Source organism: Salmo salar, chromosome ssa12, assembly GCF_905237065.1.
Source record: "Salmo salar chromosome ssa12, Ssal_v3.1, whole genome shotgun sequence".
NCBI classification, from domain to species: Eukaryota; Metazoa; Chordata; class Actinopteri; order Salmoniformes; family Salmonidae; genus Salmo; species Salmo salar.
The window spans coordinates 71,113,584-71,132,690 of NC_059453.1; the positions used below are offsets into that span (position 1 = coordinate 71,113,584).

At 41.6% G+C, this 19,107-nt stretch overlaps 1 protein-coding gene across 4 annotated transcripts in view; it reads left to right on the plus strand.

Annotated features, from left to right (window-relative positions):
* The first annotated feature begins 259 nt into the window (after positions 1 to 259).
* LOC106565901 (rho guanine nucleotide exchange factor 10-like protein) overlaps positions 260 to 19,107 on the plus strand; it is a 128,592-nt gene continuing 109,744 nt past the window's right edge. For 2 of the 4 annotated variants that reach the window (XM_014133570.2, XM_014133569.2), the window contains exons 1-4: positions 260 to 569; positions 9,390 to 9,671; positions 10,521 to 10,548; positions 13,573 to 13,760. In XM_014133570.2, the coding sequence (XP_013989045.2) occupies positions 9,395 to 9,671; positions 10,521 to 10,548; positions 13,573 to 13,760 (493 nt within the window). In that variant the 5' untranslated portion in view covers positions 260 to 569; positions 9,390 to 9,394. Of the gene's footprint in view, positions 570 to 1,127; positions 1,530 to 9,389; positions 9,672 to 10,520; positions 10,549 to 13,572; positions 13,761 to 19,107 lie in introns of those variants that run through there. The other 2 variants (XM_014133567.2, XM_014133568.2) reach the window with 2 other exon arrangements.

Genomic DNA, 19,107 nt, shown 5'->3' on the forward strand with positions numbered 1-19,107 from the left:
CCCCTTTCACCCAAGTTTCCCATCCTAATTCCTCTTGGCCCACCCTCTACATCTGCATATCTGCTCTGATTGGGCATGTGCCATACTTTAGCATTTCTATTGGCCAATGCCAAGACTTTTGCTCTGTCATTGGCCAATCATTGCTGAGAGAGCCCTTTGGCCTGCTTTGTGTCTGTTAAGCAGCAGGGGCAGGAGATTGGAGGAGGAGGGAGGGACTAAACATGAGGGGAGAGAAAGAGAGGGAAGAGGGACAGAAAGACGGGGCAAGAAATTGTGAGAAAGAGCGAGAGGGAGGGACTGAACCATAGAATCGAGAGAGAGGAGGGAGTAGGGGGAGCCTCATTCAGAGCAGCTAGTGTGAGGAGCGGAGCTGACCTAATGTGGGAAAGTAAACAGTATTTCCAGTCTATTTTGCCGGAGCCCTAGGAGCTCTTAAAGCAGACATACAGAGGAATGAGTGAGGAACCTGCCAGTATATAAGCAGAATGTTCATGGGAGGTAACCAGGATTAAAGAGTCCACAGGGAGTAACCGAAGCTTGTTGGAGGAAATACTACCGAGGACAAGAAGGTGAGAGGTGTATTCTTTATTGTATTCTACTATAAACACTCTCCCTCTTTTTTGTTTCACTTCTCTGCATGTTCACCAAGACAGGAGCTTTGTTGAAGGGGCCATGGAGGGAGTGGGGGTGGGTGGGTGTGTTGTTTTGTGCTCTCAGTCCCTGGGTCCGACAGCTTGTAGCTTGGGGCAGCGGAGTTACAGAGGAGGAAAGGAGAGCAGAGGCAATACCCAAAGCCGGGTGGCCTCTTTGTTGAATACACTCTTTCACAGACGATTACACCAGGACTAACCTTCAGAGAGGGCTGTGTCAGGGGCTTGGCTACCCATATTATCAAGGGAAAGACCATGAGGCACTCTGGTCCAGAGACATACACCATCTATTCGGAGGATCTATACATTGATTCCAGGCAGAACTGGGCCAGAGATACTCCACTGCAGTATATACATTACTCTACCCCCTCCATAGCCCCAGGCTGAAACAGGAGTCCTCTATCCAGCCCTAGTCTTGGGGCTCCTTCCTGGAGTACAATAGCCCCTCCCTGAATGAATTTCACGCTGCCTCATCCCCACAGAGGAGAAAGGAATGGGGAGAGGGGGACCTCTGATCTGCATTTTGGAAAGATGTAGTGTTTCGCTTTAGTCGGATGTCCCAGCATTCCCTGAGTCAGACTGTTAAACTTTTGTTCGACAATCAAGTTCCATGAATTAATAGTCCAAGCATGTCTGGCCTGGAGCTTAAACCACAAAGATTCTCCTATGAATGGGACCCCACTCGCCTTTTCCTCTCACGCCGTAGCAAATCCACAGCTGAGGCCTTCCCACTCCCGGAAGCCCTAGGGGAATGAGTACAGACCGTTATGGATGAAGACCGTCATGAAAATAAAATAACCGTCATAACCGCTTAAAACATTATTGGAACGGATGGCTGACTGAAGACGGGACGGTCGGGCATTTGTGCCCGTTTCTGCGGTAATGTGAAACTTTATTGCTCCTTGCTAAAACAAGCAAGGTGTTGTAGCGAATAATTCTTGTAGGCAACGGCCCCTCCCTGCAGCAGCAGCACACATAGAAATAGAATATATTTCAATGGCAGCATATGCAGTCAGGAGCAGAGGGGGGAAAAAAAGTTTTAACAGTGAGCGCGGTCATTTGGCTGACCAATAAGTCATCCAAAATTCCATGACCATCACAGCCCTACCATCTCTCTGTTTGTACTGTGTCACATCCTTCATGCTTGCTGTAACTGTGCTGTAAGTTGCATTCATACATTAATAGCAAAGTCAAATCCATACGACTGCATCAAAGAGACAGCTCAACCTCCCTCTGTATTGTAACAGCTAACAATTCTGTATACTGATACTGAACAACAACCCTGGCTGGCCAAGACTGAACAATAGGGAAGTATCAACAATGAACATGTACACAAAGCTTCAAACCGAGCTTTCATTGGCCCAAGAAAAGATCATTCAGATGCGCCATTGACAGAGATCACAATAGAGAGGGTGGGAACAGGACACCCAGGTCAGTGAACCTGCTGTCACACAGTGACGCTTTGGTCATTCTGACACCCAACCGTAACCCTAGATGGGAATGTTTGATTATTAAGGACTTATTAAGGACCATACACCTAGAATGTTTGATCTTGGTTAAACTCCACGTGCTTTTAAAATCAAATAAAATTTTATTTGTCACATACACCGTTTACAACAGGAATAAAAGGTGCATTGAAATGCTTACATGCTAGCTCCCTCAACATTATAGTCCATTATCAATATCAATAAAAATAAAAATGATAATAAAAAATAGGTCATTAGAGGAAGGTAGTATGCATAGTAATAAAACTGCTATGTACACAACAGGATGTACAATATGCATTTATGAATGTGCTATGTCAACTATGACTGCGTTACAAATATAAAGTGGATTTATACTACAATTACATTGTTATTACGGAAGTGACTTACCTACGGTGTTTGGACTTAGGTATGTACAGTGACAAGAAAAAGTATGTGAACCCTTTGAAATTATCTAGATTTCTGCATAAATTGGTTATAAAATTTGATCTGATCTTCATCTAAGTCACAACAACAGACAAACACAGTCTGCTTAAACTAATAACACACAAATTATTGTATTTTTCTTGTTTATATTGAATACATCATTTAAACATTCACAGTGTAGGTTGGGAAAATTATGTGAACCCCTAGGCTAATGATTTCTCCAAAAGCTAATTGGAGTCAGGAGTCAGCTAACCTGGAGTCCAATCAATGAGACGAGATTGGAGATGCTGGTTAGAGCTGCCCTGCCGTATAAAAAACACTCACAAAATTTGAGTTTGCTATTCACAAGAAGCATTGCCTGATGTGAAGCATGCCTCGAACAAAAGAGATCTCAGAAGACCCAAGATTTAGAATTGTTGACTTGCATAAAGCTGGAAAGGGTTACAAAAGTATGTCTAAAAGCCTTGATGTTCATCAGTCCACGGTAAGACAAATTGTCTATAAATGGAAAAAGTTCAGCACTGTTGCTACTCTTCCTAGGAGTGGCCATCCTGCAAAGATGACTGCATGAGCACAGCACAGCATGCTCAATGAGGTTAAGAAGAATCCTAGAGGGTCAGCTAAAGAGTTACAGAAAACTCTGGAACATGCTAACATCTCTGTTGACGAGTCTATGATACGTAAAACACTAAACAAGAATGGTGTTCATGCGAGGACACCATGGAAGAAGCCACTGCTGTCAAAAAAAAAACGAACTCCACGTCTGAAGTTTGCAAAAAAAACATCTGGACAGATCTGTGGACAGATGAAACTATAGTTGAGTTGCTTGGAAGGAACACAACACTATGTGTGGAGGAAAAAAGGCACCAACATCAAAACTTCATCCCAACTGTAAAGTATGGTGGAAGGAGCATCATGGTTTCGGGCTGCTTTGCTGCCTCAGGGCCTGGACAGCATGCTATCATGGACGAAAAAATGAATTCCTAAGTTTATCAAGACATTTTTCAGGAGAATGTAAGGCTATCTGTCCGCCAATTGAAGCTCAACAGAAGTTGGGTGATGCAACAGGACAACGACCCAAAACACAAAAGTAAATCAACAACAGAATGGCTTCAACAGAAGAAAGTATGCCTTATGGAGTGGCCCAGTCAGAGTCCTGACCTCAACTGATTGAGATGCTGTTGCATGACCTCAAGAGAGCAGTTCATACCAGACATCCCAAGAATACTGCTGAACTGAAACAGTTTTGTAAAAAGGAATGGTCCAAAATTCCTCCTGACCGTTGTGCTGGTCTGATCCGCAACTACAGAAAACGTTTGGTTGTTGCTGCCAGAGGGTCAACCAGTTATTAAATCCAAGGGTTCACATACTTTTAACACCCTGCACTGTGAATGTTTACATGGTGTGTTCAATAAAGACATGAAGATGTATAATTGTTTGTGTGTTATTAGTTTAAGCAGACTGTGTTTGTCTATTGTTGTGACCTAGATGAATATCAGATCAAATTTTATGACCAATTTATGCAGAAATACAGGTATTTCCAAAGGGTTCACATACTTTTTCTTGCCACTGTATAGTCAGTACAGTCAGTGGTCAGAGCCCAGATGGAGAAACAGTGGAGATCAGTAACACTCACTGTGACCTTGAGTAGTGTGACTACCATCACAGACTACCATCGCACACAGTGGGCACAGTAACAGCTTCTGTAGTGGAGGGCAACTGAAGGCCAATGTGGCTCTTGTATGAATAATGTATACCTGCATGTCTGAACAGTGCAAACCATGGCAGTGCATATGAAAGCAGCGCATCATGAATGTTTCACTATGCTGACCAAACAGTCTATGATGCTGACACATATTTGTTCTCAATGTTCAGTAATCAGTACACTATAACACAGCTTTCTGTACTGTAGCTTACAATTGAGCTTACATCAGGAGAAAAACAAACTGAGTTCTGGTTTATGATTAATTCTACTCTGAGTTAAATCTGACAGTCAGATAATCTAACAAGTCCCTACGCTCAATGTTTGGCAGGAGTTAGTTGGGGAATCAAGGAGGAGGCATACAATCCATTAGTATGTGTTAGAAACACTCCCACTCATGGAGCTCTGTTTTTGACAGATAAAGGATGACAGACACAGTCAATCTGGTCAGAAGCAGTTTTCTTGTGTCTAAATGGGTTGTCTCACATCCCTATCTCTTGACAAGACAATTTCCTTTGGGATCTTGATATTCAGAAAAAGGAGGAAGAACTTCTTTGGACTGATATGTTCCATTCCATCTCCTGTCTAGTAGAGAGTGGAAGTTTGGAAACCAGTCAAACCACCCTCCATAAAACCAAGGAAGACCATAGATAAAAGAAGGCTGTTTTAGCTGCCTTCTGTAAGAATTCCGTTGCTGTTTATTCAGTCTATACTCTTCACCAGCTGCGGCTCTGTTCTATTGTCCATTGATGCACCCTGACTCCCTCTCCTTGTCTAACCAATGACTGCCCCGGCCTGGGCCTTATGTGTGCAGCCAGCACTGGACTCAAGTCTTTGTTGGTGAAATTGCACATTCAGTTCAGCAGATCTCTCCCAACTCATGTTCGAATTCAAACATCTCTATGAATCCAGCTTGCAGTTGCATACTCTATACTCCCAAACATTGAATCATTTGGAAATATGTGCCTTCCTCCTGTCTGCAATTTCACCATCTGCTTCTGCATCCAGCAGTGGACAGGGAGTGTTTTGGAAGTCAAGGTCCAACCATACCCCAAAGACCTCCTTGGCGCCTCTGCATCTTCTCCAAACATTACCACACAACGGCTGGGCTGAACTCTTTATTTGCGTTAGGGTGTGTTTGGTTGTGAATGTTTCATTTTAATTCTGCAAGGTACTGTATCTAATTTTCTCAAGAATGCCTTTAGGACAGAACTAGTTCAAGCTTTGTTTCCTCTTATCCTACTCTCTTTTGACAGGCAGTCTAAAAGATTTTTCACTTCGAGTTTGGTTTTTAAATTTATGTTGTACAAAAGTATTTCAACAAAAGGAGGGGGTTTCCTGAGTTTGAAGAGGCTATACATTCATGTACATACTACCTTAATTGGCCCGACCAACCAGTGCTCCCGCACATTGGCTAACCTGGCTATCTTGTGTCCCGCCACCCATCCCCGGCCAACCCCTCTTTTACGCTACTGCTACTCTCTGTTCATCATATATGCATAGTCACTTTAACCATATCTACATGTACATACTACCTCAATCAGCCCGACTAACTGGTGTCTGTATGTAGCCTCGCTACTTTTATAGCCTCACTACTGTTTAAAGCCTTGCTACTGTTATTTTTCACTGTCTTTTTACTGTTGTTTTTATTTCTTTACTTACCTGTTGTTCACCTAATACCTTTTTTGCACTATTGGTTAGAGCCTGTAAGTAAGCATTTCACTCTAAGGTCACCTGTTGTATTCGGCGCACTTGACAAATAAACTTTGATTTGATTAGTCAGGCAGCAAACGATTTTCTGCTGGCAATATCAAGTGCATTTTTTATGCAAAAAGTGACATCAGCTCATTCATTTTCGTTGTGCAATTGTATTGTGTCAGAGTATTTAATACATATTGCTCAATGTCAAAGAACTTAGGGGATGCTCCGCTCGAAAGATCATATCAATTACACCAACAGAACTTATTATGAAAGATTATTTTGCCAATCCTGCTTTTCCTTCTCTGGAAAAACCCCTGGTGATTTTTCCATTATACATGGCGGTAGACTACTAAAGTATTTAACTCGAAGGGAGGAGCAGTTCTCATTGATTCTATCCCACAGATCCTCCATTATACTGAGCAGAGCATGGCTCTGACATATTACATACAGCACAGCATAGTCATGACCCTTTGACCTGTGATCTAACTCCCAGACAGTCCAGCAGTTCAGTGACCAATGCAGAAACAATGCTTTCTGAGAGTGAGCAGAGGTTTTCCCCTACAAAAGGCTCATTGTTTATTAGAGCAGTAAGTGGGCCGGCTGGAGAAACTGTGTTTGTGGTACAGCGAAGAGGATCGAGGCCGTGGTCGGCTGGGTCCACACATGACTAGAATTGCACCGACCGAGTGAGGATATGGTCTTAGTATTACCCCTGAAGAAAAGTGACTGCAATTCTCAAACCTGGCCTACTTTGCCACTCATGTTTAATACGTCTCAAATTAAGACTAGAAAAGTATCCCTGTGTAGTAGTTTCAAGCCATCACCATGCCAACAACATTACAGTACCTCACTCCCTATAACTGACCTAATTTCCCGATAGAACTGTCAGAAGAGGGTTGAGTCAGACTTTGTATTCAGTGGAGGATTTGGGATGAAAATGAATTGTGCAATGATCTCCAAATGGGCCAGCTCCAAACTCTTTTGCCGCCCATGGTCGGGTCCACCCCACTTTACCCTATGCTGTCATTCCCCAAGGGGGCGTGCAAACAGGCCTATCAGGGTTAGGAATGTTCCTGCAGAGGAAACAGTTCAGCACTAATTGAAATGTAAAGCAGATGCTGCACTATGAGACTTCACCAGAACTCCAGGACTCAGGAGTGGTGCTCTGCTACGGATACAGAGCCGCCCTCTACATGTAGGGAACCCCCCCCCCTCCCCAGTTATGAGGTTGAGGTATTTAGGACAGACACGTTGTATGTAGTAAGAGGAATACCCTATTAAAATGACAAAAATAACCTGTATGGGCTCATCACCATCAGGGTATAGATATCTCCATTAATCTTCAGGTAAGCCCTGTCAGACTGTTTAATTATGCTAACAGCCTTTCTCAGCAATTTTGTCCTGCTTTTATACTGGAACTGTAATCCCCTCTCTGTTGCATGTCTCTTCCTTTGTGGTTCTGGAAGCAGCCATAATTCTGCCATGCTTAAAGGATTGGAATTTTTCACAGTACTGAGAAAGCAAACTAGTCAAAACAACCTGTTGCTAGTGACCCACATTCAGTAATGTAGGTAATACAGCGTAGTGTTCACAACAACTCAACTCTGACCAGACTTAACTATTGTGTTTTTTCTTTACATCAGATGATCCAGTGAAAGGATTTAGTGACCTGTGAAACCAGGAATAGACTGTTTCCTCACAAAATATCTTGCAGTTGTCTAAATGTTATTTTGTATTACAATACATTTCTATGTAAACAGTATGAGCCTAATGTTTCCAACCTGGCGTAACATAGTAAATGTAAATCTGGGACACTCAAATTAGTATGTATTCATTTGTGGATGCCCATCATCCATTTCTTATGATATGTTACAAATTACAATTTGTTGTGGCTAATGTTAGCTAGGTGGCTATGTGGCTAATGTTAGCTAGGTGGCTAAAGTTAGCAAGGCTAGGGGTTAAGGTTAAGGTTAGTGTTAAGGTTAGGGTTTGGAGTTAGGTTAAAGGGTTAAGGTTAGTGTAAGGGTCAGCTATCATGCTAAGTGGTTGCAAAGTAGCTAAAAGTAATAAGTAGTTGCACAGTTCCAAATTAGCTTAAATGCTAAAGTTGTCCGTGATGAAATTCAAACACACAACCTTCGGGTTGCTAGACATTCGTGTTATACACCTACCCATCCACCCCAACCAACCACCCTACTTTCATTTTTGCCTTAAATTGCCTTCTGTCCTATGTAACCATACAAAATGTAACATATTATACTCATTTCAGTGTCCCAGATTAACGTTTGCTGTTATGTCTAGTCTATGAGATCAGGCTGATGTTTCACACCATTGTTTTTTCTGGAATTTAGATTGGAATGAAGCTTAAACCAGTGGTGGAAATAGTACCCAATTGTCATACTTGAGTAAGGGGAAAGGGAAAGGAGGATACCTAGTCAGTTGTACAACTGAAGGCATTCAACTGAAATGTGTCTTCCGCATTTAACCTAAAGATAATGACTTAAGTAACAGTAAAATACTACTTGACGAAAAATCTAAAAGTATTTGGTTTTAAATATACGGTACTTAAGTATCAAAAGTAAAAATATAAATCAATTCAAATTCCTTATATTAAGCAAACCAGACGGCACCATTTATTTTTATTTTTACGGATCGCCAGGGGCACACTCCAACACCCAGACATAATTTACAAATGTAGCATGTGTGTGTAGTGAGTCCATTTTCCTGTCCTGCTAAATTCAAAATGTAACGGGTACTTTTGGTTGTCAGGGGAAATGTAAAAAGTACATCATTTTCTTTAGGAATGTAGTGAAGTAAAAGTAAAAGTTGTCAAAAATATACATATAAAGTACAGATAATCAAATAACTACTTAAGTAGTACTTGAAATAATTTTGACTTAAGTACTTTACATCACTGGCTAAAACAAACTAAAACAATTTTGTAATAGGGGGAATTGGAACCCATTCCAACATGATTCCACCTTTAAGTTTCACCCTGATAGTTCCCAGCAGCCAGCACCCACACTACAGATTAGAGTCTTAGTACTGTGTAAAGTTTAAACAACGATTAGTCATTGAAAAAGAGCACAAAGTAAATAAGCTTTACCAAAATAATTGATCATGTATTTGAAAAGGAAGTTCCACTTGAAGTGTCTTAAAACCTTTGTATTTTCATGGTGGTTACATAGATACGTTAGTACACTTTATTAGTACCTACAACTTTTATACCTTTTTGTAGTTTGTGTATTTATACATTTAACTATTTATATGTGTTTGCTTTGTAAACAAAATCTCCAATCAGTTTCAAAATTGTAGCAAATTTTGTGAAGTCAAGTGCATGTCAGTTTTTGTCAGACAAAGAACATTATTTCTGTTTTTTCTTCTTCAAAATGTGTACTATCCCTTTGTCTCTGTTCTCTGTTCCAGAGCTTATGTCCACTGTGAATTATCTGCAGCAACAGAGGGAGGAAGAGGAGGAGGAAGATGAAGAGCAAGGCGAGAAGTTTGAGTTTGATGACAGTGCTGATGAGGAGAAAGACCCAGTGGAAGCCATGCAAACGGCAAACGAGTCATCTATGGAGGCCACAAGCCAACCACAGGACAATGCAGTAACAACACCCCTTGCACACTCACAACACCTCAATGCAATGCCCCCTGCTGGTCAGGAGGACAATCCCTCCCAGGGACAAGACTCCACGGCCTCTTCAGGTAAAGTGTTTTTTCTATTACAACACATTGTGAGTGACTCTTCTCCACTGGTCTCATAAGGTGCTGTCAGTTCTTAAAGAGATTTCATAATATCTTCAGACAGACAGTCATAAAGAGAGCCGGGTTCTAATTGGATAAGGAGCAGTGAAACTCTGGTTGATATCAGTATGCTGTTGACTACCTGACTGAGTCATGTTGCCAAACAAGCTCTGTTAATTACACTCCTTGCTAAAGAGGGAGATTTAAATCTATGTGAACTTCTGTCGGACAAAAGGAAGCGATTAGTGCTTAATTAAAATACTTTTCACGAAGCCTACACGTTGTAATCCGTTAAGTGGGTTGTGGTGCATTTCTCCACTGCACTGGGGAATTCTGGGGTTGATGATGCTGTACGGTGGAAGCCTGTTACCCAGCGGATGGTGGAGGAGACAGGCGTCTGGCTGGGACTTTGCCCTCCCAGGTAAGATGAGAGGGCTCACATTGTCTCTGGATAAATTAAATAATAGTTTGGATAGGAATATCTTCCATAAAAGCTGATTTGCACACAGGACCTATATAGCGCTAATAATACAATTCCTGTGGTCTGTTTTCATCAGCGATTGTCTTCTTGGAGACACAGGACTGACCGCTCTATTCATAAAACAAGGTCAATTAAGATGAAGTAAAGGGGAAATAAGATATACTTTTGTATAGTTTTGCTCATATTGAGACCTATCTGGATGTTTTCCAAACTTTTGAACTGTCCTTCCCATATGGTACATGTTGTACAAGTTATAGTAACAAACACAAGCATGACGTTACATTAAAAAAAAAGATGTCTAATGTCTCCCGCTTCATTTCTCCCCACAGATGTTCCAGTTAGCAACCCACCCAGGCGGTAAGAGACTCTCTGCTTTCTATCTGCATTCCATCTTCAGGGGATGTGTGGTTTGGCCTCATAGGAGGAAACATCTGTCTTCATTAAGTTATCAATATACTGTATTAGCATGACCCAAAATCATAAACATCTCTATGGTGTGTCAAAGTAAAAAGGTATAGGACTGATATGTTTGGAAAAGGAAATCAAAGGAGATGGCAAATCTGTGACAGAGGCTATGTTGGGAAGAAAACTCTTCCATGTCTAACATGGTGAATCAGTAGCCTAACAGGTACTCTGTAGTCTGCAGGTTATAGCAGTTTGCAGTGGAAAAAGTTGTATATGAGTTAGGGGGTTCACTAGAATGTACATTAGAAACATGTTATCAACCAGTGTACTGTATCAACCTTTTAATTTGGGGTCCCCTGTCTTGGTAGGGGCCACTGGTCCTGGTTAGGTCCCAGCGTGATGGTGTGCTAGGAAGTGTGTTGGGAAACGTGTGCTGATAGGAGAGCCAGGGCCTGTCGTTCCTGTGGGCTTTCCTGTGCTGAAAAGCGGGGTGTATGTGAGTGACTGGGATAGTGTGTATCTGTGGGTCTGTGTGTGTGTGTGTATGTTTGAACAGGGTTGGATTGTGAGAGAAGGGACTGTGGTTTCTGCGATTTCTCCTCTGGAAGATTTCTGCTGAGTACACTGTTTCACTGTGGGTCAATATTCTCCCTTTCCTAGTGGAGCTATCAATAGCTTTGTGTCAGCACGTTTGCTCTGTGTGTCTGTTTCAGTTCAAATTCAGATATTTTTGCATCGCAAAGAATACTTTGTAATAGAAACATGGTTGTAGAACATGCATAACATGTCTACAGGTCTATTATACTCAGGAAAGCAGTGGTATTGTGTGTGTGCGTGCGCATGTCTAGGTGCATCTGTTGATTCTAGGACCTTTGACAGATAGCTTTCATTAAGTGAGACCCTTAAGATGAAAAGTCCTGGACAACGGTCACCATGACAACTTGACACTTGACATTTATATGGCTCTGCTTTATGTTCAGTTCAGCTGTAACCTTAGACTAGAGGGGCACACATTTAACACTCCACCTAAGCAACCCCACTTTACAACACTCCTTTTCCTTTTTTCTTTATCTTCATTCCACCCTTACTGTCTTCTCTGCACAGTATTCTGCTTAGTGGTAGATCTGCAAGCTGGGTTTGCAAGCTGTTCAAGTAAACAATGTTACAAAAGACACAGAGACCGTATACAGACCTGTGTACACTGTTAGGGGGCAGACGCAAGATGCAGTTGCTATAGCAGGTGGTGTGTTGTTTGGTTAGACTCGTTATAGTAACTGTAGTTACAAGGAAGGTCTAGCTAGCCCATCATCAGCATGGTCAGCACTATTTCCATAGAGACAGGAGGAAAGCCAAGTAAACATGGCTCCCTGGTCGACTGTGTTCTGTAGTTAGAGGGCGTTGAAACACATCTAAGGCCTTGCATTCAGGCTGCTCACACTGTGCCTCAGTCTGTTCTATTTGCATTGAAACACGTTTGCCATTTCTTCTGCTATAGGCCTATGACTCACAGGGGCTTGTATAGACAAGTGAAGGGCGTAGGCCTACAAAGATGAACCATCAAATATATACTTTTCCAGTCTTTTAAACATTGAAATAGTTTGTGTTCTCAAAAAATGTCTTGTTAAATCCCCATTTGAAACCACAGTAATGAGACATGCGTTCTGTATGAATTTTACAGAACAGAACGGGTTTCTTGTGTTTCATGATGAGGCATTACATATGCTGTGCTATTAATATGTCTGAGGCACATTCTACCCCAGCATAGTTTTTCTAATAATTGATTTTAGAAAGTTCTTATTCATAGAAAACTGCTTGAGTAGACAATACTCTGTAAAAACACTTAGCTGTAATATGTTGGGTTGTCATTGCCAGCCCTGTGAGCTGCTTCCTGACTGAGTCTGGTGTCTTTGGGGAGGCAGTGCAATGTGAACAGTTGAAACGTTTATTAGCGGACATTACTAGGAACTGGGTTTGAAGTTTCAACATTACTCAAACAAGCTTTAGCTAACGCCTTTACTGTTGTCTTGCCAAAGAAGGTAATGCAATAATATATACAGAAAGTCTGGCCAACAGGTTGCTTGCAAGCTATATTTGGCTTCAAAATATTTCCTACACAACTAAACAGCGTAATTCTGTAAACATTGAGGACTGTCAGGCATGCCTGGAACAGGGGAGAGGTACAGTATCTTGCTGACTGATTGACATACTGGCTGTTGGCAAAGCCGAGAGGGATGGTGGGAGGGATGCATTTAATGAGATTGGTTTCTCCTCCATCCCAGATCTAGCTGTATAATCAAGCATGTGGGAGGATTTCTGTAACTCTCACTGGTAGCTTGAAAACATAAGGAAGTGGTAGCTCTTTACAGAATACCTACAAGATCAGTATTAGGAGATGTCTCAAAGGCAATATTCCAGGGCCAGTCATTATTATGGTCAGGCTTTAGGTATGGCAGGTGATCAATGGCTATCATTTAGGGGGATCTTTCATAGCTCACAGTTAATATAACAAGCAGGAGGTAAGGTCACATTATCATATTCATGGTCTCACATGAGTTCACCTGGATCAGATGACTCTCTCCATCCCTCACAACAGCAGTCATCAGAATCATCACACCACAGTGAATAGGACTGAACAACCTAGCAGAAATGAGCTGCACTAAGAACATATAGCTGTGGCAGGTTTAAGGAAGTGTTACACCTCGATCACATCAACAGCAGTCATCAGAATCATCACACCACAGTTGCACACATTTCCAGATTATGCTGCGCACCATTTTGTGCAATGACACTGTCTGTGTGATCAAGGCGTTAGCATGCTGGGACAGCAGTGCTTCAGACTCTTTGCCCCGCCTACTTCACCTTTCCTCCTTGACCTCCTCCTCCTCCTCCACACTGCAATTCACTTGTAATGAGCCACACAGCACCCAGCCTAGAGTGGTCATAACTGCTTTTAATACTCTGCCTGGTATGTTCCAGGGTCTCTGGCCCGGTCGAGCTGGTTGAGCCCATTGCTGCAGCACCTTCAGTGGGAGAGCATCCCCGGGAGGAGTCCCAGGGAGGGTCTGGTCCAGGAGACGTGATACCAGTGGAGAACCAGACCAACTCGGAGGACCAAAGTGTGGAGACTGAGAAGAAGAGCTCCAGCCTGAGCGAACACTCTGAAGGTACAGAACTGCATAGATATAGATACATGAAACATGATATAGACAGAAGAGAGCAAGCTTACACCAACCAACATTGTTTTACAGTAATAAAATAAACTGTATTGGTCTGTAATCGTTGTGTGGAACACTCTCTCCCTCCCATGATTTGATTTCAACATGGACATGACAGGAATTAAATTAATTCAGGATGAGGATCAATAGTGGACTACTGGTCTATTTCCACCAAGGGAAATTGCTCTTGCTGACATTAGGCTATTTGAAGGTGATCCACTAAAGACTCTGTAAGGAGCCTGACTAAGCCAAGCGCTGCTCAACTTTATTTCACCTTTCTCTTTAGTTGTCTTTCACATACTCCCTGTTCTTGATGATATTGAAAAATGTATGCCATAGTTCATAATAGTAATCTATTTTAAGTGTGGTGTAAACATTTTCGGCATCATGCATGGATACTGTAGAAATCTGATTTAACAATCTGTACCTCAGTTTTGTGATCAGTTCCTCTGTCCAGTGTCTGTGACCTTTTGCCCATCTTAATCTTTTATTTTTATTGGCCAGTCTGAGATATGGCTTTTTCTTTGCAACTCAGCCTAGAAGGCCAGCATCCTGGAGTCGCCTCTTCACTGTTGACGTTGAGACTGGTGTTTTGCGGGTACTATTTAATGAAGCTGCCAGTTGAGGACTTGCAAGGCGTCTATATCTCAAACAAGACACTCTAATGTACTTGTCCTCTTGCTCAGTTGTGCACGTGGGCCTCCCACTCCTTTTTCTATTCTGGTTAGAGCCAGTTTATGCTGTTCTGTGAAGGGAGTAGTACACAGTGTTGTACGAGATCTTCAGTTTCTTGGCAATTTCTCGCATGGAATAGCCTTCATTTCTCAGAACAAGAATACACTGACGAGTTTCAGAAGAAAGGTATTTGATCTGGCCATTTTGAGCCTGTAATCGAAACCACAAATGCTGATGCTCCAGATACTCAACCAGTCTAAAGAAGGCAAGTTTTATTGCTTCTTTAAACAGCACAACAGTTTCAGCTGTGCTACCATAATTGCAAAAGGGGTTTCTAATGATCAATTAGCCTTTTTGAAATGATAAACTTGGATTAGCTAACACAATGTGCCATTGGAACATTGGAGTGATGGTTGCTGATAATGCGTCTCTGTATGCCTATGTAGATATTTCATAAAAAATCAGCCGTTTCCAGCTACAATAGTCATTTACAACATTAACAATGTCTACACTGTATTTCTGATCAATTTGATGTTATTATAATGGACAAAAAATGTGCTTTTCTTTAAAAAACGAGAACATTTGTAGGTGACCCCAAACTTTTGAAAGGTAGTGTATATGTAGACAACAGGATAAATAATAGACAGTAGCAGCAGCTTATTTGGTGTGTGCGAAAGTGTGTGTGTGAGTGTATAGTTGAAGTCAGAAGTTTACATACACCTTAGCCAAATACATTTAAACTCAGTTTTTAACAATTCCTGACATTTAATCCTAGAAAAATTCCCTGTCTTAGGTCAGTTAGGATCACCACTTTATTTTAAGAATGTGAAATGTCCGAATAATAGTAGAGAGAGGGATTTATTTCAGCTTTTATTTATTTCACCACATTCCCAGTGGGTCAGAAGTTTACATCCACTCAATTAGTATTTGGTAGCATTGCCTTTACATTTTTTAACTTGGGTCAAATGTTTTAGGTAGCCTTACACAAACTTCCCACAATAAGTTGAGTGAATTTTGTCCCATTCCTCCTGACAGAGCTGGTGTAACTGAGTCAGGTTTGTAGGCCTCCTTGCTCACACACGCTTTTTCAGTTCTGCCCACAAATATTCTATAGGATTGAGGTCAGGGCTTTGTGATGGCCACTCCAATACCTTGACTTTGTTGTCCTTAAGCCATTTTATCTCAACTTTGGAAGTATGCTTGAGGTCATGGTCCATTTGGAAGACCCATTTGTGACGAAGCTTTAACTCCCTGACTGATGTCTTGAGATGTTGCTTCAATATACCCATATAATTGTCCTTCCTCACAATGCCATCTATTTTGTGAAGTGCACCAGTCCCTCCTGCAGCAAAGCACCACCACATGATGCTGCCACCCCCGTGCTTCACAGTTGGGATGGTGTTCTTCGGCATGCAAGTATCCTCCAAACATAACGATGGTCATTTTGGCCAAACAGTTCTATTTTAGTTTCATCAGTCCAGAGGACATTTCTCCAAAAAGTATAATCTTTGTCTCCATGTGCAGTTGCAAACCGTAGTCTGGCTTTTTTATGGCGGTTTTGGAGCAATGGCTTCTTCCTTGATGAGTGGCCTTTCAGGTTATGTTGATATATGACTCGTTTTACTGTGGATATAGATACTTTTGTACCTGTTTCCTCCGGCAACTTCACAAGGTCCTTTGCTGTTGTTCTGGGATTGATTTGCACTTTTCGCATCAAAGTACATTCATCTCTAGGAGACAGAACGCGTCTCCTTCCTGAGAGCGGTATGACGGCTGCGTGGTCCCATGGTGTTTATACTTGCGTACTACTGTTTGTACAGATGAACGTGGTACATTCAGGCATTTGGAAATTGCTCCCAAGGATGAACCAGACTTGTGGAGGTCTACAATTTTTTTTCTGAGGCCTTGGCTGATTTCTTTTGATTTTCCCATGATGTCAAGCAAAGAGGCACTGAGTTTGAATGTAGGCCTTGAAATACATCCACAGGTACACCTCCAATTGACTCAAATTATGTTAATTAGCCTATCAGAAGCTTCTAAAGCCATGACATTTTACGGAATTTTCCAAGCTGTTTAAAGGCACAGTCAACTTAGTGTATGTAAACTTCTGACCCACTGGAATTGTGATACAATGAAAATAAGTGAAATAATCTGTCTGTAAACAATTGTTGGAAAAATGTATTGTGTCATGCACAAAGTAGATGTCCTAACCGACTTGCCAAAACCATAGTTTGTTAACAAGAAATTTGTGGAGTGGTTGAAAAACGAGTTTAATGACTCCAACCTAAGTGTATGCAAACTTCTGACTTCAACTGTATGTGTGGCGTCAGTATCAAATCAAATTGTATTTGTCACATCTGCCGAATACAACAGGTTTAGACCTTACTGTGAAATGCTTACTTACAAGCCCTCAACCAACAATGCAGTATGCATGTGTGCGCGTGTTATGTGTGTGTGTGTTGGGGTGTCAGTCAGTGTAAGTATGTGTTAGAGTGTGGGTAGCGTCCAGTGTGTTTGCATAGAGTCAGTGCAAGAGAGTTATTGCAAAAAAGGGTCAATGAGGTAGTCCTGGTAGCCATTTAATTAACTATTTAGCAGTCTTGTTAAACAGTCTTATGGTTTGGGGATAGAAGCTGTTCAGGTTCCTGTTGGTTTCAGACTTGGTGCACTGGTACCACTTGCCATACGTTAGCAGAGAGAACAGTCTATGGCTTGGGTGGCTGGAGTTTTTGACCATTTTTTGGGCCTTCCTCTGACACCGCCTGGTATAGAGGTCTTGGATTGCAGGGAGCTCGGCCCCAGGGATGTACTGGGCTGCACTCACCAACCTCTGTAGCACCTTGTTGTTGGGTGCCTTGCAGTTGCCGTACTAAGCGATGATGCAGCCAGTCAAGATGCTCTCAATGGTGCAGCTGTAGAACTTTAATTTCAGCATTCTGAGGGGGAAAAGGCGATTTTGTGTGCTCTCTATAACTGTATGGGTGTGTGTGGACTTACATTCCTGTAGACTGATACAAATCTATTTGACAAATTTGATAACACTGTTGCTATTTAGTCATACTACAGTATGGATGTTCTGTGTTACTATCAGTACTGGATTACTACAGTGTAATAATACGTTTGTAACCGATTCAAAGATTCTGGTAGCTGGTCACTGAGTTCAATACCAGCTTTAAATTTTCTTCTGGTCCTAACATTACGACCAGTCTGGGTCCTAATCCCAGGACTACCGTCAAGCAATGCCATACTGTACTAAAAAGGTTTTCACCAAACCAAGATGAAACTTGCCTGAGTTCTGTAGTGTTGCCTTCTGGGATTGTTGGGGAAAATAAACTAATCTTGAAGAAATACACTCAGGCTGTTTGAAATAATGAGCACTGTTCAGAAGACTGAGTCAGTTACTTTGCAGATCTGCAGATAGTCAGGCTGATAGCCAAGATTCAGTTATTCCCTTTTCATTCGGTACACATTCTTCACAGAGAGAGGATGTGTGCATGTCTGTGTGTGTGCACGCTTGCGTAGCTAATTCCTATTGTAGTAGAAGAACACTGTCTGTTTTGTCTCTCTCTTGGATTGTGTCCAAGGTTATTTCGAATCGTATATAGAGCTGTGGCGGCTAATCCATGTCAGAATACACATTAATTGAATCCAGTGATTGTTGATGTTTGAGGTTTATAAGGAACCGTTCCAGACAAATCACAATTTAAAAATGAATCAATAAAGCCCCTAAGCTAAATTAGGCTGAAACACTCTCAAAGCAATTAATGACAAATCCTGCGGACCGTGGAGATAGATAGGGTCGATACATTACAAACAAAGTGGATATAATCATGTTGCCACAATTCCATAGCACAACCCCACACTTACCACAAATAAAAACAACACACAGGGCCGTCCTGCTAATATAATCAATGAACTGTTGATGTTTTCAAGACTATGATATACAGTGGCAAGAAAAGGAATGTAAACCCTTTGGAATTACCTGGATTTCTGCATAAATTGACACATCATGATCAAATTTGATCTGATCTACATCTAAGTCACAACAATAGACACAAATAGTGTGCTTAAACTAATAACACAGAAATTATTGTATTTTTCTTGTCTTATATTGAATACATCATGGAAAAAGATTGTGAACCCCAAGACTAATGACTTCTTCAAAAGCTAGTTGGAGTCAGGAGTCAGCTAACCTGGAGTCCAATCAATGAGACGAGATTGGAGATGTTTGTTTGAGCTGCCCTGCCGTATAAAAAACACTCACAAAATTTGAGTTTGCTATTCACAAGAAGCATTGCCTGATGTGAACCATGCCTCGAACAAAAGAGATCTCAGAAGACCCCAGATTTAGAATTGTTGACTTGCATAAAGCTGGAAAGGGTTACAAAAGTATATCTTAAAGCCTTGATGTTCATCAGTCCATGGTCAGACAAATTGTCTATAAATTGAGAAAGTTCAGCACTGTTGCTACTTTCCCTAGGAGTGGCAGTTCTGCAAAGATGACTGCAAGAGCACAGCGCAGAATGCTCAATGAGGTTAACAAGAATCCTAGAGTGTCAGCTAAAGACTTATAGAACTCTCTGGAACACGCTAGCATCTCTGTTGACGAGTCTACGATACA